A 26,539-nucleotide genomic window follows, 5' to 3' on the forward strand; every position below is an offset into this window, starting at 1 on the left:
TGGGAGCTGGGGTCTTTATTCATTCAGTAATTTTTACCAAGCACTTTTTTTTAGAGATCGGCTCTTGCTGTGTCACCAAGGCTGGACTGCAGTGGCACAGTCATGACTCACTGCAGCCTCGGACTCCAGGGCTCAAGCAATCCCCCTGCCTCAGCCTCCCAAGGAACTGGGATTACAGGTGGGTACTACTATGCCCAGATAATTTTTGATTTTGGTAGAGACAGGGTCTTGAACTCCTGGCCTCAAGTAATCCTCCCACCTTGGCCTCCCAAAGTGCTGGGATGACAGGTGTGAGCCACTATGTCCGGCCTATGGAGCATGTCTCATGTGCCAGGCCCTACTCTAGGTGCTGGGGACCCAGCAGTCAATGAACAAGACCAAGTCCCTGCCCTTGGAGAGTTTATTAATTATTCGAGTCGCAGGAAAGAAATCATAAATACATTAAAAATAAAATGACCTTTCCTAATGCTCACAGATAAATTAGTGTAAGCTTAGAGAGGGCCACATGCCATGAAGAAAATACACAGAGTGGGCCAGGTACGGTGGCTCACGTCTGTAATCTCAGCACTTTGGCAGGCCGAGGCAGGCGGATCACCTGAGGTCGGGAGTTGGAGACCAGCCTGGACAACATGGTGAAATCCCGTCTCTACTAAAATTACAAAAATTAGCTGGGCATGGTGGCGGGAGCCTGTAGTCCCAGCTACTTGGGAGACTGAGGCAGAATTGCTTGAACCTGGGAGGTGGAGGTTGCAGTGAGCCGAGATTGTGCCACTGCACTCCAGCCTGGATGACAGAGCAAAACTCCATCAAAAAAAAGAAAAGAGAAGAAAATACCCAGAGTGACAGGACAGTGAGACTAGGAAGGGAAGGTCCCCCGGGGAGAGGCACTGCAGCCGAGACCTAGGAGGTGGAGGTGTGAAGGAACCAATCATGTGAGACTCTTGGGGGATCATTCCAGGCAGAGGAAACAGCTGGAGATAGCAGAGTGGATCTGCACTAAGAAGGGGCGTTTGCACAGCTCTTCAACAATGCTGGGTACAGATACCTAGAGGAAGAAGCAGGCATTCCCAGGAGAAAGGGGCGAGAGGAGCTGTGACAAGGGAGGGCACACACCGGCAGCAGGTAGAAGAAATCGGTGCAACGTAGGGTGGAGGTGGGCAGTGGCAAGAGCTGCCAGGGAGGGCTCTGGGTCAGCTTGCCGGCTGGGATGAGCCACCCAGTGAACCTGAGTCCTCTCCAACCTACTTCTTAGGAGAAGGCTGATGCTGTCCTATGTAGCAAAGCAGCTACTGTGCATGCTCCAGAGAGAGCTTGGCAAAGCCAGCTGAGGGCCTGAATGTTTCCATTCTAGGGTGGCTTTGTGCCAATGTATTCTGAACCCAAAATCAAGATTCTCTGTCCATCAGGTATAAGTACACTTATGCTACAGGACGGACTCTGGAGGCCAATGGAGAACTCTCCTGTGCTTGCAGCCTGTGACGCAGTCCTGCGCTCAACATGTGGGTGCTGTCCACCTCCCTGACTCTGCAAAAGAAGCCACTGTCCACCCCTACCCAGGTAGCTCTGCAAGTAAGGTGACTAGAGCAGAGGCAGAAGAGGTTTTCGAGAGGACAAAGCCAGCAGTGGCTCAGTTGTGGAGAGAAGTGAGTCATCGTAGTTAAGTAGCCAGCACGTTGTATGCACTTGCAGTGTCAGGCCCTGTGCTCAGGGCTTTCGTCACCCATATCCCTGCCAGTCATCCCACATAGGATAAAACAAAACGCAGCGTTCTCTGGGTCAAGTTGCTTGTCTGTGGCAAGTCAACTAGGAGGGGACAGAATGAGGGTTTGAATTCAGTAGATCACCTCCTGAGACAATGTACAGAACATCTTCCCCCAAAAGAGGTATGTTCATTAAGATAAGTTCTCTGTCATTTCCCACTTCCTATGTCTTTAGGGGTTTACCTGAAGTTCTGACATTTATTTTTGAAAGTGCAACCACCCTTCTCTTGCCCCATCCCTAGTTTCCCAGGGAGGCTTCTCACCGGTTAGCACTGGCTTGCTGAATGTAGCCCAACACCGCCACCTGGTGTTGAAGGCCCATGACAAGCCCAGTGACCACCACAGACATGGCTGAGACCCAGCGGTCCTGACCGCTGCTTTAAAATGTTTTGTATTTTTTTCGTTCTGACTCCAAAAGAACATGCTTATTGTAAAACATTTAAGTATGTTTGTAAGGAGTAAGTGGAAAAGCCTGCTTGCACAATAGAACGTGAAGCCTACTCTGCTTTGACCGCCATAGGGGTATTTCTCTAATTATTCCTATCCCCAAATTCCATCAAATTGTGTTTGCTTTTGTGATGACAGTATTTTTTTTTTTTTTTTTTTTTTTTTTTTTTTTTTTTTTTGAGACAGTCTCGCTCTGTCACCCAGGCTGGAATGCAATGGGGCGATCTCGGCTCACTGCAACCTCCACCTCCCAGGTTCAAGCGATTCTTGTGCCTCAGTCTCGCGAGTGGCGGGGACTACAGGCATGCACCGCCACGCCTGGCTAATTTTTGTATTTTCAGTAGAGGCAGGGTTTTGCCATGTTGCCCAGTCTGGTCTCGAACTCCTGACCTCAAGTGATCTGCCTGCTTTGGCCTCCCAAAATGCTGTGATTACAGGTGTGAGCCACCATGCCCAGCCTATTATAGTTATGTAGGATAACAGCCTTATTCTTAGGAGAGTCACACTAAAGTGTGCAGGGATACGTCCCACCATGTCTGCAGTTGGCTTTCAAATGGTTCAAACAAGAGAGCATACAGAGACAGAGAAATAGGACCATGTTAATCACTGAATCTCAATGGGGAATATACGAGTAGGTGCTCACTGTATAAGTTCTTTCAACTTTTTATAGGTTTGATATTTTTCAAAATAAGAAGTCACAGCATCACTGTTGAGTGAGGAGAGAGGAAAGAGCTGGAATGTCAAACATCCACACTTAGGAAAGCTGACATGAGTGCCCTTCCATATGAGTGGGACTCCTAGGTGCTGCATGGTGCTAACAAGCAAGCTGAATGATGTAGGATGGATTCCAGCCAAGAACCTCAATGGTAGCATTAAACCTTCTTGGAGATACGCAGTCTTCCCCTGCCTGAGAAGCTCAGTGGCCCCAACTAAACAAAACATGGTAAACTTTACACGGCATTAAATGCAATTCACCAGAGTGATTTGCAGCAAGAACTTCCTGTTATGACCACCATCAGTGATTCTTTGGAAGCAGAGAGGATGCAGACAAGGGGGTCCCCATGATGAATGGCCGCCAAGGCATCAATGCAAAGGCTTGGCATTTGCTCTGCAGTTTGCGCTGACCTTGTCCCCAGGCACAGTTTTCCTCTTTCCTGGTTCAACTACATGGAAACAGCTCAGTTCCTTCCTCTAGTGCTGGACACAGACACATTTCTCTTCCTAGGTTCTCACCTTCATTCTCTACCAGCAGCTTTTCTAACACTTTTCTGTTTTTACACTAAAGCAGGAAATGCTAGCTCCTAGCAAAGCCCACCTGGAAAATAACAATAGGTGAAGAGATTCGATTAAAGTTCCCAAAATGCTAGTTGATATCTTGTCTTGAGGGGTTGGGGCAGAGGGGAATGGGCGTGTGTGGAAGAAGTAGAATGAAAAGATCTCACCAGGATTGTGGGAACCAGAGAGTGCCACCATTTCTGAAGTTAATCGCTCCAGTCATCTGACAAATTCTTCTGGGAGACATGCATTTAACCAAAGTAAATATTGAAAAAATTTTGCAATTCGTTCACATAATGGAAACCCCACTGAGGAAAGCAGTGAAAAGGATTTTGTAATGAAGCCTCTCTTTCCCCAGATCTGCATCTTTTTGTCCCAGGGCTGCCTGCAGGGCTCCACCATTATGACCTCATACCTGTGAGATTTCTTAAAGGCAATTCACACTGTGTTCAAATTGGAAACAGTTTTTTGCACATTTAAAAGAGGACCCTCGGCTGGGCGCGGTTGCTCACACCTGTAATCCCAGTACTTTGGTAGGCCAAGGCGGGTGTATCACCTGAGGTCAGGAGTTCAAGACCAGCCTGACCAACACGGTGAAACTCCATCTCTATAAAAACACAAAAATTTAGCTGGGCATAATGGCGTGTACCTGTAATCCTGGCTACTCAGGAGGCTGAGGCAGGAGAATTGCTTGAACCTGGGAGGTGCAGGTGCAATGAGCTGAGATGGTTGCAGTGAGCTTGAACCTGGGAAGCAGAGGTTGCAGTGAGCCCAGGCTGTACTCCAGCCTGGGCAACAGAATGAGACTCCATCTAAAAAAAATAAAAAATTAAAAAAAAATATATATATATAAATTAGTTTAACTAGACAGCCTACAGTGCTATAGAATATTTATTTCTCCCATCTAGCTGTAATTTTATATCCTTTAACCAATTAATCAATTTCTCCCTATTCTCTCTCCCCTTCCCAGCCTCTAGTAACCACTTTCTATTTCTATGATATCAACTTGTTTAGGTTCTGCATATGAGAAGTATGTATCTTTCTGTTCCTGGCTTATTTCACTTAACATAATGTTCTCCAGGGAATGACAGCCTTTCATTTTCTTAACGGCCAAATAGTATTCCATTGTGTATACATACCACACTTTTATCCATCCACTGATAAGACACTTGATTCCCTATCTTGGCTATTGTGAATAGTGCTTGCTGCAGTAAACATGGGGTTGCAGGTATCTCTTTGACATATGCTTTTCTTTAGGTATAGGAAATGCTACTAATGGAATTGCTGGATAATATGGTCATTCTATTTGTAGTGTTTTTTATTTGTTTGTTTGTTTAAGACAGTGCCTTGCTGTTTCGCCCAGGCTGGAGTGCAGTTGTGTGATCTTAGCCCATTGCAATCTCCACCTCCCGGGTTCAAGTGATTCTCTTGCCTTAGCCTCCGGAGTAGCTGGGATTACAGCCATGCACCACTGTGCCTGGCCCTATTTGTAGTTTCTTAAGGAAACTCCATACTGCCCTCCATAATGGCTGTACTAGCATCACATTCCCACCAACAGTGATTGAGTTCCCTTTTCTCCAATCCTTGCCAGCATGTTATTTTTCATCTGGTAATAGTCAAAAGTGGAGTTGATATCTCGTGGTTTTGATTTCCATTTCCCTGATTAATGGTATTGAGCATTTTTTTCATACCACTGTATTTTAGATAGTATCTTTGGAACTCTTGTGCTTGTGAAACAGATACAAGTGGAGCCTGAAACTACTCTGACATTTTAAAAGTGAGAGCCCTCACCAACCATGGTAGTATTTTCAGTTTATCACTTTAACATTTTTATTTCATAAAGGTAATAAAATGTTAAGGCATCAAAATGTGGGGCAAAACGTGAACTTTAAAAGACTTCTTGACAAGTATCTGTTGATTCTCCAACATGTGTTGATTCTTCTAGGTGATGGGGATACATAAGACACAAAAATGACAAAAATCACTGTCCATACGTTGTTGTCCCAAGATAAAGCCCTTGAACTACCTAAACGTGTAAGAAACAGTTCATACTAGCACACATACGCTGACCAAATTGGGCAATTAACAGAAGGCATCTTAAAAAAGGAAGCTCATTTATGGGGAAAACAATGGCATGAAGTGCCTGTTCAATCTTAATCTTCCCATCCATTGCAAAGGCAGGCAATTCTTATATCCTAGCCTTTTACCTTTAAGATGGATATGGGTAGTACAGATGTTCTATTAGTGACACAGCTTAGAATGTGATGAGTGCCTGGTTCCTGTTCTAAAAGCCAAAAGGGGCTGGTTGGATATCAAGGCATCTTCTGAACCAGTTTCAGTCCTACCTAGTGAAACCAGGACTATCTCCAACTCCCATGCCTCACCCAATCCTGGCTCTAGAAGCAGGGTCACTTCCTACCAGTCCCATCTCCCCAAGATTGTCACATCAGAAGCATCATCTCATTTCTCATTGGCTTTACCCCTAAAATGTGTTCCTAAGAGGCTATGATTACTGGTTCAGTTGGTTACCCTTGCTTAGAGACTCCATTTCATTAATGCCAACAATTTACGACAGGTTTGCAGTTAGGTTTTGGTGACCAATTGCAATCTTTTTTTTTTTTTTTTTTTTTTTAACGCTACTTGCTGTTCCTTTTCCATCTCTCAAGGTGAGGGGACCAAAATCAAAACGAAGAAAAAAAAATTCATTAACCCTTTTACATCTTCACAGGTTCGGATTCTGTCCAAAGCCCTTTATAAACATTCACAATTCACTCAACACATCTGGTGTTGTTTTGAAGAAAACGTCAGTGAAGAGTGATGGAGGGTGCTTTTAGATGGTCTGAGCCATCAAGAAAGGCAAAGAAAACCCCAAAAAAAGTCTCACTAAGGCTGGTCTCGAACTCGAGCTCAAAGCAATCCTTCCACCTTGACCTCCCAAGTGCTAGGATTCCAAGGGTAAGCCACCGTAACTGGCCCAGGAAAAGCCTCTTTAAGGAGACTGATAAAGGGGCAGCAAGCTGTACCAATTTCTATCACGAGCTTTCTAGGCAGAAGAAATGCAAACCCGCAAGAGACTGCAGTGATGAAAACGTAATAATCAGGGGCTTGAACGTGCAAGCCATGGTAATGAGCTCTGGGTTTTGTTCTGAGTGTGAAGCATTGCAGGATTACGTACAGAACGGCCTGGCGTCTACATTTCACTCTGCTGGCTGGAGAACAGGTTGTGTATGTGTGGAGGTGGGGTGGAGTGAACCTTGGAAGATCTGAGTAGAAGCAGAAAGGTTAGGAGATTGTGGCAGGGATTTGGTTCAATGATCGTGGATTGGACTAGAGAGGTAAACATTAAGGAAACATTTTCAAAGACAGCTTGTGGGTCTTGATGGATTAAATATGGAGTGTTAGGAAAAAATAAAGGATGACTTGATTTGGGTTTTGGGCAACTTTTAACAATGACAGTGTCAATCACTAAAAAACTGAAAAGACGACAATAATCTAAGCACAAACCATGAGTTCTTTTTGAAGCACATGCCGTGTTAAGGAAAGCATCTAAGTGGACTGTTTTTGGGAACTCAAAGATATCAGGGCTGGAGATAATCTGGTTGCAAAGTATAAAGTAGCACATGAATGGGATTTTCAGAGCCAAGAGCCTGGATGAGATCATCCAGGCAGGCTGCACATCAGGGCACTATCAAAGGTCATGATCAGGAAAAGGAGAGTACCGCAAATTAGAGCAGGACCTAGAGTCCCAACTTTATGCCACAATTTTCACTAAAATGTTTCAGAGACTATTGAAACACACCGACTGATTAAAATTTTAGCAGTAATCTGTATTTTAGATTTCCTTACTCAAATACAAATTATGCATTCTAAGACTTTCAAAACAGTTCTGAAATAACTGCACAATATAGTCAAAACATATTTATTACTTTTCAGTGTCATTTTGTACACTCCCGTACAAATACAAGAATATAGCTGTATTTACAGGTATTGAAAAGAAATCTGTATATTCAATCCCAACATCTAAATACAGTAGCTGGAAGTCCTGAACTACAATAGTTCCGGTGCGCAGAGTGAATTATTTCCCGCATTGCCCTCTCCCCTTTAAAACAGTCCCTCAAAGATACGGTGGTTTTTGAACATAATAAACTGTTTTGGAAATGGGTAACAATTCCTGGCAAAGTTTTAGGAACCTCCTTCCCAAGATTTTACAAGTGTGAAACCATAAGATTTAGAAGAAAAATAAAACTACTCATTTGGGCTGTTAAAAGAAGCATAATGTCTTGAAACAGGGCTGAAACATGTTTTTAGTCTGGAATCACAGTCGCTTTACAATCAGGTTAGACAAGTTAGAAAAATAAAAAGCGTAGGAAAGCTGGATCTTCAAGGGAGTCTCTACCTTCTTTCATCAAATATATTGTTACAATACCACAACATTTTATAAGTTTGACTAGAGACTACTAATCTTTCAAAACGGGAGGAAAAAAAAAGCCACTCAAGAAGTTCCCTAGAGGCTATTCAGTATTTCTAATTATCTGAACCAAGGTACATGCTCAAATCCATGGCCAACTAGATAAGGAATATTCCAGTCCAGAACATTATGCTTAACAGTTATTCCTATTCCTTAGTTAAGGTTAGGAGCTGGATACCATGTCTGTATTAAGGTGCAACATTTAAAATATTTCCACAAAACCTTGTTTTCTGTGTTTAAAAATTCACTACTGGCTGGGCGCAGTGGCTCATGCCTGTAATCCCAGCACTTTGGGAGGCCAAGGCAGGCAGATCGCCTGAGTTCGAGACCAGCCTGACCAACATGGAGAAACCCCGTCTCTACTAAAAATACAGTATTAGCCAGGCGTGGTGGTACATGCCTGTAATCCCAGCTACTTGGAATGCTGAGACAGGAGAATCGCTTGAACCCAGGAGGCGGAGGTTGCGGTGAGCCGAGATCACGCCATTGCACTCCAGCCTGGGCAACAAGAGCGAAACTCTGTCTCAAAAAACAATAATAATAGTAATAATAATTCACTACTAAGAAATGTCAAATTAGGCGTTTTCTCCTAAATGTATGTGACTAATACATTTAGGGATGTAAACTTTAAAAAAAAAAAAACAAAAAAACATAGCTACACAGACCAGTAGACTATTAGCAAATCAAATTCAAATTGACCTAAATCACATTGCCATCTGATCAGGAAACATTTGCCTATTCCAACAAGCTGCTCACTTCCTTCCAGAAAAGATACAGTAAGGTTTCTAGCTTAACACAGCTATTTGGGGTTTCATTTACATGCACTAATTCAATTCAGCAGATGTTAACAATATCACAGAGGTATGAACATGACAAGAAATTAATGACATTTGTCTTACATTTAAAAAGTACTCTTAAATTACAGGAAAATATCAGCTTCCAGTATAAGATTTTAATTCCTTTTAATTACACTGGAACATTTTTGTATTTTAGAAAACACCAACACTATCACTTACAGTTAACTTTTTGAGTTACTGAAAAGCCTCAACATTTAACTTCCATACTTTAAATATATGCTTAAAGCACAAGAACAATTTCAAAATTTATGTTAGCATCTGAGAATGTAGTAACATTGACACTGATGTCTAACATAAAAAATAAGCCCTTGGTGCTGGCAGTTTTGGAAGCACATATCTGCCCCTTCAGAAAAAACAAAAACAAAAACAAAAACAAAAAAAATCACCAGAACACTCTAAACCTATTTAAAAAAAAAAAAAAAAAGAAAGAAAGGAAGAAAAAACACCTTTCTAAATCAGATGGCAAGATTTTGAGGGTAAAAGATTTTTTGTGGGTGATTAAGTATTTTTTTTTCATGCAGAAACCCTTGTGATTTGATACATTACTGGCAGTGTGAAGCTAAGGCCATGTGACTAATATTTTAGCAAAGGAAAAAAAAAGTCAGGTAATTTTATAGTAGCAATAGTTTCTTTTTTTATTTTAATATACTTTAGGAAACAATATACAAAGCTGCGCTTTCCTGCTATTTTCAGATAACAGCAGGAAGCTCCAATTACACAAATTTAGCGTTTTGTGATGGCTAAGAACAGCAGTCAGCACCAGACTTGAACAGTTAGCTACAACACAAACATCCTTCCAAATGAAATGTAATAGCAAGACAGGTAAACCAGGGTTTAACAAATGACAACCACTTGGGAAGTGACTTAATCATTCTTGTTGAATTTCTTATTTCATTAAATATTTTATACACAATCTCCTGTGAATACGTTTTAAACAAAACCTCCCTTAAGGAATTGTTTCAATAAAGTATAAATATTCAACAAGAACAGTTCAGATAAAGAATCCCCAGGTAGTTCAAATTCTAATGTGCATTGACCGAAGGAAAAGAAAAATAACAATTTTTGTTTGTTTTAACATGTTTATTACAACAGATACAATTCACATCTGACTAGCTCTGTTTCCTCTTTCCCCTCCCACAACCATGTTCATTGGGCCATTTCTTTATATTTGAGCAATCAATGTACTTTAAGCACACATGCCTGTCCAGCAGTACTTTTAAGTCCATTCTTACGGGGTGCAAATGGATTTCAATAATTTATACAAACAAGTAGGTTATGCTCAATCACTGCAATTTTAAGCTACTGTACACAGGAATGAAAAGGTTATAGAAAAGTGCCATAGCAACAGTGCCTTAAGAAAGGAGATAAAGAAGAGCCTTAAAAAAATGGATAAAATCAGAATTTCAGAGGGAAATGGAACACACGGGAAATGAAAAACATTTCTCTGCAAAACAAATGGAGAAGCACTGCTCTTGATCAGGTGCAAGTGTGGAAACAGTTGTTTCATATTTTGTACACTGCCCATATGGTTCAAAAATCGTATCCTTAGACACAGATCGCCTGGCGCTTGCACTGAATTTTTGAAAATGCAAGATTTCTGAATGATAAATTAACCCCCCCAATTTTTTTTTTTTTAAAAAAGCTAATTTTGCAGACAGGTTTACATGTAAAAGGCTAGGTATTTAGCCACCTCAGCATTGATTAGTTTTGGATGTCTAAGCTCTGTTACACATGGCTTCCCATGGCTTCACTCTACAAAACATATTTACAACGTGAAGGATACATCTACAAGAAATCTACATTTCAAGGGTTTTACAAATCAATCTTGTATCTTTCCCCTGAATTGACTCTCACAGACCCCGTCCCCTTGTCATTTCCTTTGCCCAGCTTAACGGTCCAAAGTCTACTTAAATGCAGCTCAAAAATGTTAAGATTGGGCAACAGATTTACAGTTCCTGTTCTCAAAACCATGTGCAATTATTCACATCTTCACACCATGAAGGAATTCTGATTTTTTAGCTTTTCAAGTTCCTTAATTTGTTGTCTCAAAAATAGTATCCTGAAAAATAAAAGCAGACATTAGAATCTGTGTATATATACAAATATTACTGAAAACCCAAACTTTTATAATTACAATTTTTTAAAACAAAACAAGTGATTTCTAATTAAGGCAAAATTTTTTTATAATTTAACTATAAATTAGTTTATAGTTAAGACAAAGTAAATATTTAATACATAATATCTATTAAAGTATCAGGATGGTGAACGGATGTTTTAGTTTTCTAATTATTTATTTATTTATTTATTTTGAGACAGAGTCTTGCTCTGTCGCCCAGGCTGGAGTGCAGTGGCACGATCTTGGCTCACTGCAACCTCCGCCTCCTGGGTTCAAGCAATTCTCCCTGCCTCAGCCTCCCGAGTAGCTGGGATTACAGGCACACACCACCACGCACGGCTATTTTTTGTATTTTTAGTAGAGACAGGATTTCAACATGTTGGCCAGGCTGGTCTTGAACTCCTGACCTCAGGTGATTCACCTGCCTTAGCCTCCCCAAAGTGCTGGGGTTACAGGCGTGAGCCACCGCGCCTGGCCTTTTCTAACAATTTCTTAATAATTCCTTTGGCTATATAGACTTAAAATTTATTACTTTATAAACCGTATCATCACAAAGAAAGCAGTAGCTATTATACATGAAATAAACCTATACTGCATGTTTTCTGGCCCACTATATAGTAAAGAGTAGAATTAACCAGGTGTAAGAGATTAATCATTTAGAAGAGCAATTCTCAATGTAGATGTAGGTACATAAAAATGAAGCCAAAAACCAAAAATTGAAACACACAAACCCCACAGTTACCCAGATTCCCATGAATGTAAAAATATTTCCTGTTTTTACTCCTCTCTTCTGGGAACTATAATATTTATTGCCTGTAGACATGAATTAGGCATAATCAGGCTGGCTTGATATTTGACTGTATATACTGTTTCCTAAGATGCAATGACGAATTCCTAAAAGTAGAATGATGTAACAAGCCAAAATGAAGTTTATGTTAGAATTACTTTCAGAGCAATCTGAGAGTACAAGAACCCAAGTTGTTACTCAAAGAGTACCTCTAGATATTTTAGTAACTGTAAATAAACTTACTTTTTCAAGTTGTACTATAAACTCCATTTGGTATTTACTAAATATTTATGGTTTCTTGACAAGATTAACTCTACCTGTAACTCTGTGACTTGCACAGACAGGACATAAAGCCACTGCCAAGTCTGTACTCAATTCTGTAATAGGCATTAAAAAAAAACACCTATGCTATTATTATTGTGACGTAGATATTCTACTTGAGTGAAACCCTAGATCAAGAAATGCGACACAAGAGTTCAGGTGAAAAATACTGAGACAGCAGATACACTAAACGTGCTGGACAAATTCTTTCTACACTTTTCAAGAGATCTATTGATGATGCAAGGACACATAATCTGAAATTTCAATGGAAACACCCTCAGCAAGAGAGGACATTCATAAGTAGTTGTGGTCAATATTTCATTTTTAATATATTATTGCAGCTTATGGAGTTATGAGAAAAGACTAATGAAGCATTCATCATGGGTTAAGAGAAAATCGACAGGCTTTATCCGTCACGAGGAATATTAATAACTTATGAAAATGCAGTGATAGAATGTGATCAATGTATCAAGGAGAACTTTACATTTCATAAGTAATTTAAATTCTTTAGTTCGATTTAAGAATCATAATCCTGAGCAACATAAAAATGTATTTCAGTGAAAGACTTACCTTTGCTCTCGCAAAGTTGCTTGAATTTCACAAACTCGGACTAAAGATCTTAAATTTTTTAATTCAGTACAAATTTCTGACATGTGAATAGTTCCCATGTTATGCGCTTCTTCACGTAATCTTGATGCCTGTAATTAAAGAAATGAACAAAACATAAAATATAAACATTAACATACACAAAATAAAACATTACATTTTTGAGTAAAATTTTATATTTAAGGTTAGAGAATAATCCTTCTCCCTTAAATACACAAAAATGTTGGTGAATCTAATGGGGAAAATTAATTTCTTTTAAGAAACTGTCTATAAGGGTGGAAGGTACTTATTTTAGTATTTCTCTTCCAAGTTGGAGAAAATAGGATTTCCAATCTGAAGCTAATACAGCACTAAGAAAGAAGGACACATAATTTGTGGTTAATAAAAGATGCTGGGTCAGCCAAAGAGACTGTCATTTCTGCAAGTTCAGGAATTAGATATTGATTCAAGGGCCTCACTATACTCTTCTCTATTGTAAGACACACAACATATTCTCTGTAAACTTTCGAACACCCCAGATGGTCAGTTATCTGATAAAAAGAGGCAAATCGACAATAACTGGAATGTCCTAAGATGTCTCATCCCAAAGCAAAATAAAACATTTTTTGTGGGGGGGACGACAGAGTCTCACTCTGTCACCCAGGCAGGAGGGCAGTGGCACAATCTCGGCTCACTGCAACTTCTGCCTCCTGGGTTCAAGTAATCCTGGTGCCTCAGGCTCCCGAGTAGCTGGAATTACAGGTGCATGCCACCACGCCTGGCTAATTTTTGTACTTATGGTTAGAGATGGAGATTCACCAATGTTGGCCAAGCTGGTCTCGAACTCCTGGCTGGCCTCAAGTGATCCACTTGCCTCGGCCTCCCAAAGTGTTGGGATTACAGGTATGAGCCACTGCACTTGGCCAGTAGATTAACGGTGCTAATGGGATTCTGAAACTATCAGAGCAGCTGAGTGGAAAAAGTACACTGGCTTTGAGCCACATCACTGTGTTAAATGGGGTGACCTTGGGATCAAGGTTTTATTGACTATTTGGTCTTAAGGACTTCAATGGCAAAATGAGAAAACTCTATCTACACTGCTTAGCTGTTTTAAGAAATAGAGAAAATAAATATAAGGCACTAAGCACTGAGCTAACTGCTGAGTACTTGACAACAGTGGCTATAATTATGTTAAAATATTTTGTAAAACCAAAAAAGTTACCTTATATGTCAAATATTTTTAAAATGACTACAAAGTTAGAGATTTATTATTTTAAGTATTGCTTGAATTCAGTGGTCTACACTGGATTTTCTAGAAGTTGATTAAGTTGTTTTGCTATCACCCAAAGGTAAAATCTAGGCTGTACATTAACATACCTGCTTCTCTGCATGATCTGCAGGCCATCCTTGAACGTGTTTTATGAGATTTTCACTGAAGTGTGCTGCTAGTGCAGGCGTTAATGAACACGTGGATCGGGCAGAAGAATTCTGTGGTACAACTGTTGCATTTGATGCATTACTACTATTAGAAGTATGATTGGGACCAGGTGATGGACTTCTCTGGCTACTAGAAAACAGAATTGAATGTGTAGTATGTTTAGAAGTAGTTTCTGGGTATCCTTATCCTAGAAACTGCATGTTAGCACCTTTTATTAACTTAAAGATATCCAAATTCCTAAGAAAAACTTGTTATTTTAACGTCAAATAAAGAGAATTAACAATCCAAAGTATGTTATTCCTCAAAACACTTTAGGGGGAAAAAGCCTTCTTAACACGACTGTCAGAGTCTAATGTAAACCATACTCTCCAAATCTGAGAGCAGAACCTGTTAACTTGGTGTACCACAAACACTAATAAGAATATAACTAAAAAACAGTCACATTTTAACAGCTATAGATATAATGCACATCTGAAGACTGTCTCATATACATCTAGGTAAGGGGAAAATATATATTGCCTTTGTTCAACGTCAGAACTGCTGAATCAGAGGGTGAAATAATGTGAAGCAAAATACAAACATTTTGTTGGATAGCACTGAGCAAGCATAGTGGCAAAACAAACCAAAAAAATAACACTGAGATTGTTTATCTTCTTTTAAAACTGAATGGTTTGGGCCAGGGTTGGGGATATGGTGGCGAGAACCAAAAAATTTAATCACCCAAGTTGATCTCCTACCTGCTTCACCAGACTTGGCTCTGAATGAATTTCAGTTATTTCCAAAAACTAAATCTCCCAAAGGATGAAGAGTTTTCATCACTGAGGATATTTAAAATAATACTGCAGCCTCTAAAAACAATTTAAAAGAAGAATTTCCCAAAAATGTTCTGAGCAATGGCAACATTGCTGGAGTAAGTAGACAGCTTCCCAAGGTGATTAGTTTGAAGGGAACAACTCTCATTTGGAGGTATAAGTTCTGAAATGCTTGTTTAGAAAACAACAATAAAAACAACAGTTCAATTATTTTGCTACCTCATAGCATGAAATAAAAAATAGGAAAATCAATCAAATGAAAACCATTCATTCAACAAATGTCATTTAAAGTTGTGTTGTTAATGAACAGAGAAAAGTGCTAACACAATACAGCAGTATAGAACTATCTAAAAGTCATCTGTATAGGGTCACAGTTAAGCTACTGGGAAAGCCTGACATACACGGGAAACATCGGCCCAAGTTTTAGATAGGAGACTTTGGCTTTCATCAATATACTCAAACCAAAACTGCTATGAGGAGGTTACAAAGCAATGTAATTCCAACAAATATTGTAAAATCATGTGCCTTTCTGGTACAAGTATCACAATTCTTTACCCCATCATATTCCACTGTGTAAAATTTTAAAGAGCCACTTTCTTCAAAATAACCCGGGCTTTACTATTAGAGACAATAACCTACCTCTTGTATACAGGTTTGTCTTTGTAAATTTTACAACGTGTAAGCCTACTTTAGAGTATTCATGGAGTTTAAAGTTGTTATATTTTACAGATACATATTCAAACAATGCAATATACCAGTATACTATCATTAAACAAAACAATGTGGTCTCAATATACAATATCGACCTACCTTGAGCGCTGAAGACTTCGAGGAGAGACAGGTTCATGACCTTGCTGCTTGTCAGCAGTTACAGGCTGCTGTGTGGCTGACTGTGACACTGGTCCTTGTTTAACTACTGGAGTACTAACCTGAAATGTCAAAATCTGGTGAGATGGTCTCCAAATCTAATCCACATCTCTCCCCCCAAAATCTAGGTAATCGTCTTAAAACATGTAAAATGTGGTGTTTTAAAGAAGACTGTCAAGTTCTAAAACTTAGATCTCATTTCTTTGTAAAAATGGCCCAAGGTCATAAAATTACTTCCCTATCAAACCAGTGTAAGAAACTAGCTCTCCTCCTTTACAACTCAGTTTTCTTTCCAATACATTATTATCTCTTCTGATTTGTTACTTTTATATCAATAAAAGTAAATATGTATACTACCACATCATACACATATGGATGCTTACATTTTAATGACATGGAGAAACAATGTGATTCGCCTATCAGAAAATGAGTTATGGCCCATATAAAGTTCATCATGAGTGTTTTTCAAAGAGATGTTACTCTACAGAGGTAGACTGAAGTCCATGATTGCCAATCAGGATACATATTATATTCAGAAACCACAGAGAGAAAATAAGCAGTTTAAAATATAAGCTCTAAATTGAGGCACAAAGGCAGATGGAGTCCTTTGTGATTAAGCCACACCTCACTGCTGTTTTTCTTTTGGTGGGGTGAGGGGATTATGATTAATAATTCTCCCTAACAAATCTGGAATGTCCTGCTTAACTTCTGAATATTACCTATCAACTCTAGTCAAGTCTTATAAAGAACATTTTAGTAAGCATTAAAAGCTCAAATGTTCAATTATTTTAAAAACAACTTGAAGAAGTTTTTGGAACACAAAAAACTGATAGCTACCTCTTTAAAGGATTTTTTTTTTTTCTTCAAGACACGGTCTTAGTCTGGTTGCCTAGTCTGGAGTGCAGAGTGACGTGATCTTGGCTCATTCCAACCTTGAATTCCCAGGCTCAGGTGATTCCCCCACCTCAGCCTCCTGAGTAGTACAAATTGCCATGCCCAAATAAGTTTTTTTTGTTGTTGTTTTTTAAAGACAGAGTTTTGCTCTCTCGCCCAGGCTGGAGTGCAGTGACGTGATCTTGGCTCAACTGCACCTCCACTTTCCAGGTCAAATGATTCTCATGCCTCAACCTCCTGAGTAGCTGGGATTATAGGTCTGTGCCACCACGCCCAGTCAGTTTTTGTACTTTTAGTAGAGACTGGGTTTCCGCCTGTTGGCCAGGCTTTTTTCAAACTCCTGGCCTCAAGTGATCCGCCTGCCTCGGCCTCCCCCAGCAAATTTTCAAATTATTTTTGTAGAGATGGGGTCTTGCTGTATTGCCCAGGGCCTAACTGAATCCTCCTGCCTTGGCCTCCTAAGTGCTGTAATTATAGGTATGAGCCACTGCACTCAGCCTGCTTAAAGGAGTTGAAATGCTCAGTTTACAAGTGACTATAAAACCAATACTGCCACTTATTTCACTTTTAACCACTACTTACTATACTCTTAAAATATCACCCTGAAGACAAGTTCTAAGCTCCAAAAATAACGTTATCTTTTGCCGAAACTCACATTTTAATTCTTTCCTCCTTAAAATACTGGTGAATGATAAGAACTGCATGACAAACTAACAACTGTAACTTGGAATTTTAAAAATCAATCTAAATTGACCCTAAAACATGCACTGATCAATGGCCAAGGTAGGGAAGGGATGAACAAACAGGAAGACTTAAAAGCTGACCAACCACCTCTTTGAAGTTGTATTTCAATGCATTTTTATTTTTGGGCTGCTGCTTAAGATCTTACAAAGAATTATTTGGCATTAAAAAGTTTAAAACAGCCCACTGTTTCAAAACTACTCAAAAGAAATTCCCCCTATATTTACCATTTAGCCCAGCAATTTTCTAACTGCACCTATGGAGCCAACCATGTGAAATTCTGCTGGGACAAATACAGGCAATGTAAGCTTAGTAAAATGGGTCCCTGTATTCACAAACACCTAGGTTTCAAATTCTGACTCTACCACAAAAACTAGACTTAACTGAGAGTCTGATTTTCTTATCTATTAAATGAAGCAAGTGACGCTCATGATGTGAAAGTTAAACATACATTAAGTTCTTAGCACAAAAACTGCCTCATTTTTGAAATACAAATATGGAAAAGTTGCTGGAAAACATGTTCACTCATGTCTTTTGGAGTCTGAAAATTCTACAAATATTAAGACTCACAGTATACCCTCTTTATCTCACACTCCATGTGACAAATCCCAAAACCATTAGGGAACAGACTCAGATGGTATATTAAAGTAGCACAGATTCAAAGCCCCCCTCTATCCCTCAGTGAACTGAGAAATTCTAGGCTGCATCTACTATCATAACTGTCATCCATTCCAACACTACACCTCATTCTCAAAGAGCTTTTTCTGTAACAGATTCTAAAATGCTATTGATTTTCCAAAAGTAAGTAGTTTCTTTCCCAAATATCCCTCAAAAGTGACATACCTTTGGCTGTGATGAAACAGGAGGAGTACTGATCAAGGGTTTGATAGGGACTGTGTTAGTTTGAGGTGTGCTTATTCTTGGAGAAACATATGATCTTGGGGATGACGCATCAGACGTTAAAGACATCGGAGACTGATTAGATGGCTGGGCTGTAAAAGAGGGAAGCAATTAATTTTAAAGAAAAACAAAACAAAACAAAACAACTAAAGTCCTTTGTAATATATGTGGTAACAATCTTTGCATCACTCTAAACCCCCCACCCCCATATTACCCAGAGAACACTTATTGGAATAAATCAGAATCTGACCTTCTCACTGGGCCACACTGACTAAGTGAGCTGTGTGTTCAGAGGTAAGCACACCCAGTGTGGCCCACTCTCCTTTATGTGGCTGGAACAGGAAGCTAGGCCTGAACCTATTCTCACATGGAAGGCCTCCTCACCATCCTTATTTCTTCTTTCTTATTCTACATTTAGGCCCAGGTATCCCACGCAGTCTCCTGCTCATGAGGCTAGCCAGAGGGTTGCAAGAGTCTTTGCACCATTATACTTCCATTCCAGACAAGGCATTCCTGCTGTTTATCAGCTTTCTGACAAAGTGACCCTTTCACTTCCCATTTGCTCCTACGTGTATCTCTCTCCATTTGGATACCTTCATGAAGAGGGATATCTAATTCAAGGCAGAAAATGAGCATTTCCATATTATCCAGTCAAAAAACATCTAACGTCAATCTGAACCAAACTTCAACTCTTCAAATACATGCAATGTTTCACAAAGATATATGTATGGCATATCATAGTTTACTTTCAGCTTTGGCATAAAAAAACTCATTAACAAAGTCTGAATTAAATAGTGTATTAAATAATTACAGATTTGATGGCAATACCTTAAGACAAATGTCAAAGCTTGCTTCATCTAAAAAGAAATAAAAATACTACTGTATATGCCAGTGTTACCAAAAAAATTATTGTAGCTAATCTCTTAAAAAACCAAAAAAAGAAAAAAACTACATACGAAAATTCCAAAACAAAACTAATTCCAAAACAAAATCAAGATACCACTGTAGAGATATCTAAGATGAGTAAGAATACCTTGTGTAGAAAGCTGAGCAGCTTGAGAAATCAGAGACGTTATGTTGAAAGCAGATGGTCCAGCAGTAAGAAACTTATGAATTATAGACTGCAGAGAGGCTTGTGTCACAGCTGCTGTAAGAACTAAAAACACATTATTTCATACATTCATATAAAAACAAGAGGCTTATGTGGCATTAGTAACAACTTGACAAGGAAGAGAACCCACAAGAAACTGGAATATTTCAACCTAGAACTCTCAAAATAAAAGCCTACTAGATAGGAGTAATACAATGGGTCCCAAGATGTGAAACAATCTGAGGCAGAGAAAAAGAAACTTAATGGATTTACAATACAGGTAAACCAACAGAGTTTCTTTTACACTAATTAAGATGATCACCTGAACAAAGTCTCTCTACAAAATTTAATGAGTGTTCATAGGAACTTCCGATTACGTCAGAAACCTATTTGTATGTGAGTGTTCAGTATGTTACATGAAATTAACTGGATAAACGATTGCTATTTCATATGACTGCCTTTTTAGACAAGCTGGCCATTCAAATCCTACTTCAAGATCCACCCTAATAATCTAAAAATGGATAAAAAAAAGGGAGCATTGGCTGGACATGGTTAGCTCACACTCAGCACTTTGGGAGGCTGAGGCGGGTGGATCACCTAAGGTGAGGAGTTCGAGAGCAGCCTGCCTAACATAGTGAAACGCTGTCTCTATTAAAAATGCAAAAAATTAGCTGGGCATCGTGGCAGGTGCCTGTAATCCCAGCTACTAGGGAGGCTAGGGCAGGAGAATAGTTTGAACCTGGGAGGCGGAGGTTGCAGGGAGGCAGAGGTTGCAGTGAGCTAAGATTGCGCCATTGCACTCCAGCCTGGGCAACAAGAGCAAAAACTCCATCTCAAAACAAAACAAAACAAAACAAAACACGTATTTAGAAATACCATGTATTTTTGATGTGTAAGATATTTTATTATTGACATTAACTGTTATTTCTTCAAGCATTTATTTTGGAGACAGGGTTGTGCAGTCACAGCTCACCACAGCCTTCACCTTCGAGGCTTAAGTTATTCTCCCACCACCTCAGCCTCCCAAGTAGCTGGAACTACAGGCGTTCGCCACCACACCTGGCTATTTTTTTTATTTTTAGTAGAGATGGGGTTTCACCATGTTGCCCAGGCTGGTCTCAAACACCTGGGCTTAAGTGGTCCACCAGTCTCGGCAAGTGCTGGGATAACAGGCATGAGCCACGGCATCTGGCCTCCTCAAACAATCTTTTTTTTTTTTTTTTTTTTTTTTTTTTGAGACGGAGTCTCACTCTGTCGCCGGGGCTGGAGTGCAGTGGCCGGATCTCAGCTCACTGCAAGCTCCGCCTCCCGGGTTCACGCCATTCTCCTGCCTCAGCCTCCCGAGTAGCTGGGACTACAGGCGCCCGCCACCTCGCCCGGCTAGTTTTTTGTATTTTTTAGTAGAGACGGGGTTTCACCGTGTTAGCCAGGATGGTCTCGATCTCCTGACCTTGTGATCCGCCCGTCTCGGCCTCCCAAAGTGCTGGGATTACAGGCTTGAGCCACCGCGCCCGGCCCAAACAATCTTTAAAAGCCCCACTTTGCCTAAATGAAACATTTACCGCCGGGCGCGGTGGCTCAAGCCTGTAATCCCAGCACTTTGGGAGGCCGAGGCGGGTGGATCACGAGGTCAGGAGATCGAGACCCTCCTGGCTAACACGGTGAAACCCCGTCTCTACTAAAAAAAATACAAAAAACTAGCCGGGCGCGGTGGCGGGCGCCTGTAGTCCCAGCTACTCGGGAGGCTGAGGCAGGAGAATGGCTTAAACCCGGGAGGCGGAGCTTGCAGTGAGCTGAGATCCGGCCACTGCACTCCAGCCTGGGTGACACAGCGAGACTCCGTCTCAAAAAAAAAAAAAAAGAAAAGAAAAGAAAAGAAAAAGAAACATTTACCTACCACACAAGAGAACTGTGTGGTTAGAGAATAAAATAAAAATACAAAAAAATTAAGGACAGTAAGAACAGACTAATGACCAACTAGCCTAAGATAGCTTTATTTTTAGGATAAGAACTTAACCACTTAACACTACTTTTAAGTATATTATGTGAAAATGTACACCAGAAGACTGATCATTTTATTTTTATTTATTTATTTTGAGATGGAGTCTTGCTCTGTCAGCTAGGTTAGGGTGCAGAAGTACCATCTCAGCTCACTGCAACCTGTGTCTCCTGCGTTCAAGCGATTCTCGTACCTCAGCTTCCCGAGTAGCTGGGATTTACAGGCATGTGCCATCACGCCTGGTTAACTTTTGTATTTTTAGTAGAGATAGCGTTTCATCATCTTGGTCAGGCTGGTCTCAAACTCCTGACCTCAGGTGATCCACCTGCCTTGGCCTAAAAATTGATCATTCTCAACAGAAAATTTTGCAATGCTCTTAAGAATTAACGTGTGACTCTGAATAGTTTGCAAATTAAACCACATCTATTTTTATTCAGACTTTTTCAAAGTGGCTGCCTAAATATTCTGAAACATAAGTAGCATTACTGAAAAGCAAGGCTGGAATTAAATAATGCAATTCATCAGAAAAAAATGACAACATTTTATCTAGTACCCATCTCCTCCCTTCTCAGAATTTTTTAAAAGTGTTTTAAGTAGCTACCCGAATTCCTACTTTTCTAGTAATTAGCATATTTAATATTCTGAGTAATTATTTATACAGATTTTTTAGAAACATACCAGAAGTTTTTATACCAATTTCAACAAATGCTCTATTGTTTTGATGTAAAATTTCACCATAAACATTACGTACATAGAATGGCTTATCTCCAGTAACTACCAGACGCATAACAAGTATTGAAAAATATACACAAGATCCAAGCACCACTAACTCAATCATACTACCAATGGTCTTAAACTACAGTGGATATAAATTTCCAAACTCAAACAAACAAACAAAAAAAAACAATGTTCAACTATAAATTTCAAAAGAAAACAAAGACCATTCCTAAACTGAGGATTTTACTACTTACATAACTTTGCACAATGCAAATAAATTTTTAAAAACTTACAAAGATTTACCTTCATTTATTTTAGATATGTCCACATTAGAATTATTAAGCTGCAGCGTGGCTTGCAAAGCAGGAAGCAATTGTCTAAGGAGATTTGGGTCCTGAAGTAAGGGAGGTATTGGTGACTGTGGAACAGGAGAAACAGGGACCGCTGAAGCAGATGTTGGAGGTGCAGATGTGGGGTTCAGTCCAGAGGCAGAAGATGTGGAAGGAGTTGTGCAAGAATGTGATACGGATTTGTCTCCTGATGTAGATTCTAAATAAAAAGACAATAAACCTGAAAAATTACTTGAATAGAGAAAATCAGAACAAACATCAAAAGAACATCTCGCATGTGCCAGGCGCCTAACACAAGTAATCTCATTTAACCCTTACGTTGGCGCACACAGAGGATGCTCAGTAAACATCCAAGTGACTAGAACAATGATTCAGACATTTCTCACTCTACTTCGTAGGTAAGAAAGCTGAACAACACAGGTCAGATAAACCTGAAGCCATAAAACCTGGTAAATCATACCCATATCTGATTTGAAAAGTACCAATCTGTCCACTAGCAATGCTATCTCAAAGACAATTATTTATTAACCACATATTCAAGTAAGCTTCCATTAGGATAAACGGACAATATAATTCTACAGAATTTAATTTATATCTCATAAAATAAGGTGAAAAATGTTTATGGCCACAATAACAACCTACCTAAATATGACATTGGTCTTAACACAAATCAGGATAGGTACCAAGGTGATTACAACCAGAATGGGCTAAAGACATGATGAGAAAAGACTTTTATATACTTAATAACTGAGTTTTGTAACTACATACTTCCCTTCTGTAATTCAATATATAAGGCAATGAGCTATTTGTTTCAATTAAAGATTATTAAAATTAAAAAGGACACTTTCATAGTAAAAACAACCCACCTTACAGTATTTAGAAATAAAGGATGAATAAAATATGCATGGAAAATTATTTGAAAGCTGTTGTTTCAATTATTTATATAGATTTAATGTAACTGTAATCAAAGCCCCAAGAGCACTGTTAATAGTATTTGACAAGCTAGTAACATAAATCCTGAAGATTCCATATCCTGAAGAAAAAGAACACTGCCAGCAGGACATGTCCTGCCAAATATAAAAACTTACATTTAAAACAAAGCCAGTTAAAGGTAGACTGAACTTCTGTGTAGGTATTTAAGTCTTTAAAACTATTAGAGGAAAACACAGAAAGGTATCTGTAACACCAAGCAGAAGATGTGTAAAGTTACAAAAAGCAAAACAATTATATTCAAAGTGGTAATCAGAATATTTAAAGAACTTCTGTAAGTCAAAAAAGACAAATTGTCCAATAGAAAAATGTACAGAAGACATTATTTCAAAGAAGGAACTTGAATGCCTAGGAAATTCAAGAAAAGATGCTCAACTTCATTCAGAATCAGGAAAATGTAAAATAAAGCAACATAACCCTTTACACTCACCATAATGCAAAAATTTAAAAGTCAGACAATACCAAATGTTGGCAGAGTAATGAGAACATTTACTTAACATTTCTGGTGGATAATAAATTGATACAACCACACTGGAAAGTAATTTGGCATTATTTAGAAAAGTTGAAGACACAAACACTACATGACCCAGTAATTCCCCTTTAGGTACACATCCTCAGAGAAACTCAGATATATGTAAATCAGGAGAAATATTCAAAGACTATCAGAACAGCATTGTTTGCTTTATTTTAGCACAAAACTAGGAATGATCTATTTCTTCAAGATTTTCAAGATCATATATACAGTAATAGCAAGCTTACTGAAAACAGACTTGCCTATGAGTCTTTTTACACTACTATAATGGTCAAAAGAACTAGGGATAATAGCTCTCTAAAATGTGCATCTTATAGCTGATTTAAGTACAGTTCTATAATGGTCCAAAGAAACTAGGATAATAGCTCTCTGAAGTGTGGATCTTATAGCTGATTTAAGTACAGTTCAAAAATGTGTTGATTAACCATGATGAACTCAGAAGGACTAAGATATTTTTATTTGTGTCAGGGTATACACTTTTAAAGGAGGGTGCTTGAATCCAGCAGACTGCCTATTATTTTCAGTTTTGCTGTTCTGGATTCATAGACAAGTATAAAGAAACTCGAATAAAACGATAAAAGTTTTCCTTGTGAAAATTCTGCTGTCAGATGGATGTGGTAGCTCATGCCTATAAACCCAGCATTTTGTGAGGCTAAAGCAGGTGATTGCTTGAGCCTAGGATTTCAAAGACCAGCCTGGGCAACATGGGAAAATGCTGTCTCTACTAAAATTACAAAAAATTAGCCAGGTGTGGTGGCCTGCGCCTGTGGTACCAGCTACTCAGGAAGCTGAGGTGGGAGAATCACAAAGTCGTGGCTGCAGTAAGCCGTGATCGAGCCACTGCTATCTAGCCTGGGCAATGGGAGTGAGACCCGGTATTTAAAAAAAAAAAAACCAAAACCCCACTGCTGTCAGCTATTGTATTTTATGCGGCAATCAATTACAGAGTCTATTAGCAGTATTCTCCAGATCGCATCCCTCTTAAAAGTTCTTTCACACACAACTTGGGGGCATCCTGATTAACAATGAAATACACTGTTTCTACTTACTGCATGAATTAAACTAGTATTAATATCCCCCTGAAATTATCCTCATTCTTTATTTCTGTAAATTTTCTTCTGCTTTTAACAGAAACAAGTTGGAGAAGAAAGTGCAAGGTGTTTACAACTTTATTTGGTGCTACCAAATCTACGAGACAGGAAAAATTAACAGAAGGGCTTAAAACTCCTTCAGTGTTGCTCATCAAGCCAAGCAAAAGGGAAAATACCCCAAAATCAAAAACAAATACACATCATCATTAACAAAAAATAGCAAAAACATCCTTAATTTCTATTTAATAAGTTTATTTACCCCAACGATAGACTTCTTTTGCAGTTTTGGGGGATTATAGGTGAGTAGTGTGGAAACCAGTTGATCTTACTTAGTATTTATGGGACTCTTGGGCAAGTGACATCTCTGAAGGCCAGAATTTCTCTATGAAAAGGTTTGATTTTATTAAACCTTCTAATAAAGGTATTAGTCCTCAACAGATTGCTCATCGGAATCACTTTTAAAGTTAAAAAACTAAAGGAAACAGATACCTGGGCTCCAAGTCACATCTACTGAACGGAAGCCTGGGCATATCTAACAACTTGTAAAAATTCTATGTGTGATTCTGGCACTACTTGCTGTTTACGCAAAAATAGACTGGAGAACCTCCAAGGTTCCTTTTAACTTTAAAAACAAAAGAAAAACAAAGCAAAAAAGAAAAAATATAGCGCAATGTGGGAAACTGAATTGAATAAGGATACAATCAAGGACAGAAGCAAAATCTTTTATCCATGCAGGTCTACAGCATGCTGTATTTACACTTTATTGAGCCACTCACTCAACCAAAGACACACATACAAACGTCCTTCCATAACATGTTGCAAGTTATTTACGTATTTCTTATGTTACACGCCTCAATCTACATAAATAATACTAATAGCGGACTGAATTTCATAATACAAACATAAAATGCTATTCTGAGAGGTAATTTTTATAGTTTTATCACTGAAATGTTATAAAAGGTAGAAGTTTTATATTTAAAGTGTTGGTTGGGTGCCCCTCCCCTTTGGTTCGGAGAGCCCTTACTCCAAATCTAGCATATTACTCAGTATCTTCTATTACATAACATTTATTATCCCTTCTTCGTACTAGGAACATGAGCTTCCTCAGGAGAGGAACTGTGTTGTACTTTTTTTTTTTTTTTGAGATATAGTCGTTGTCTGGCACCCAGGCTGGAGTGGCGCGATCTTGGCTCACTGCAATCTCTGCCTCCCGGGTTCAAGTGATTCTCCTGCCTCAGCTGGGATTACAGATGCGTGCCACCACACTCAGCGAATTTTTTTGTATTTTTAGTAGAGATGGGATTGTGCCATGTTGGCCAGGCTGGTCTTGAACTCCTCGCCTCAACTATCTGCTCATCTCGGCCTCCCAAAGTGCTGGGATTACAGGCATGAGCCACTGTGCCCGGCCTGTTGTACTTTTTCTCTGTAGCCCTTGTAGAAAACAGGACTCGGCACCAAAATGGCATCAACATAAACTTGTTGCCTGGATGCCAGTTAACGAC

The 26,539-nt window shown here is 39.2% G+C and overlaps 1 protein-coding gene across 10 annotated transcripts in view; it reads right to left on the reverse strand.

Moving 5' to 3' along the window:
• Positions 1 to 9,416: 9,416 nt before the first annotated feature.
• The window catches only part of WAC (WW domain containing adaptor with coiled-coil), a 91,046-nt gene continuing 73,923 nt past the window's right edge, over positions 9,417 to 26,539 (reverse strand). For 6 of the 10 annotated variants that reach the window (XM_010381403.2, XM_030941456.1, XM_030941460.1 and 3 more), the window contains 7 exons: positions 22,378 to 22,623; positions 19,302 to 19,424; positions 18,212 to 18,360; positions 15,677 to 15,795; positions 13,994 to 14,183; positions 12,602 to 12,729; positions 9,417 to 10,866 (listed from right to left, as the gene is read on the reverse strand). In XM_010381403.2, coding sequence (XP_010379705.2) covers positions 10,797 to 10,866; positions 12,602 to 12,729; positions 13,994 to 14,183; positions 15,677 to 15,795; positions 18,212 to 18,360; positions 19,302 to 19,424; positions 22,378 to 22,623 — 1,025 coding nt within the window. In that variant the 3' untranslated portion in view covers positions 9,417 to 10,796. The remainder of the gene's footprint in view (positions 10,867 to 12,601; positions 12,730 to 13,993; positions 14,184 to 15,676; positions 15,796 to 18,211; positions 18,361 to 19,301; positions 19,425 to 22,377; positions 22,624 to 26,539) is intronic. The other 4 variants (XM_030941459.1, XM_030941453.1, XM_030941458.1 and 1 more) reach the window with 2 other exon arrangements.

This window comes from Rhinopithecus roxellana, chromosome 11 (genome assembly GCF_007565055.1).
Source record: "Rhinopithecus roxellana isolate Shanxi Qingling chromosome 11, ASM756505v1, whole genome shotgun sequence".
Classification (NCBI taxonomy): Eukaryota; Metazoa; Chordata; class Mammalia; order Primates; family Cercopithecidae; genus Rhinopithecus; species Rhinopithecus roxellana.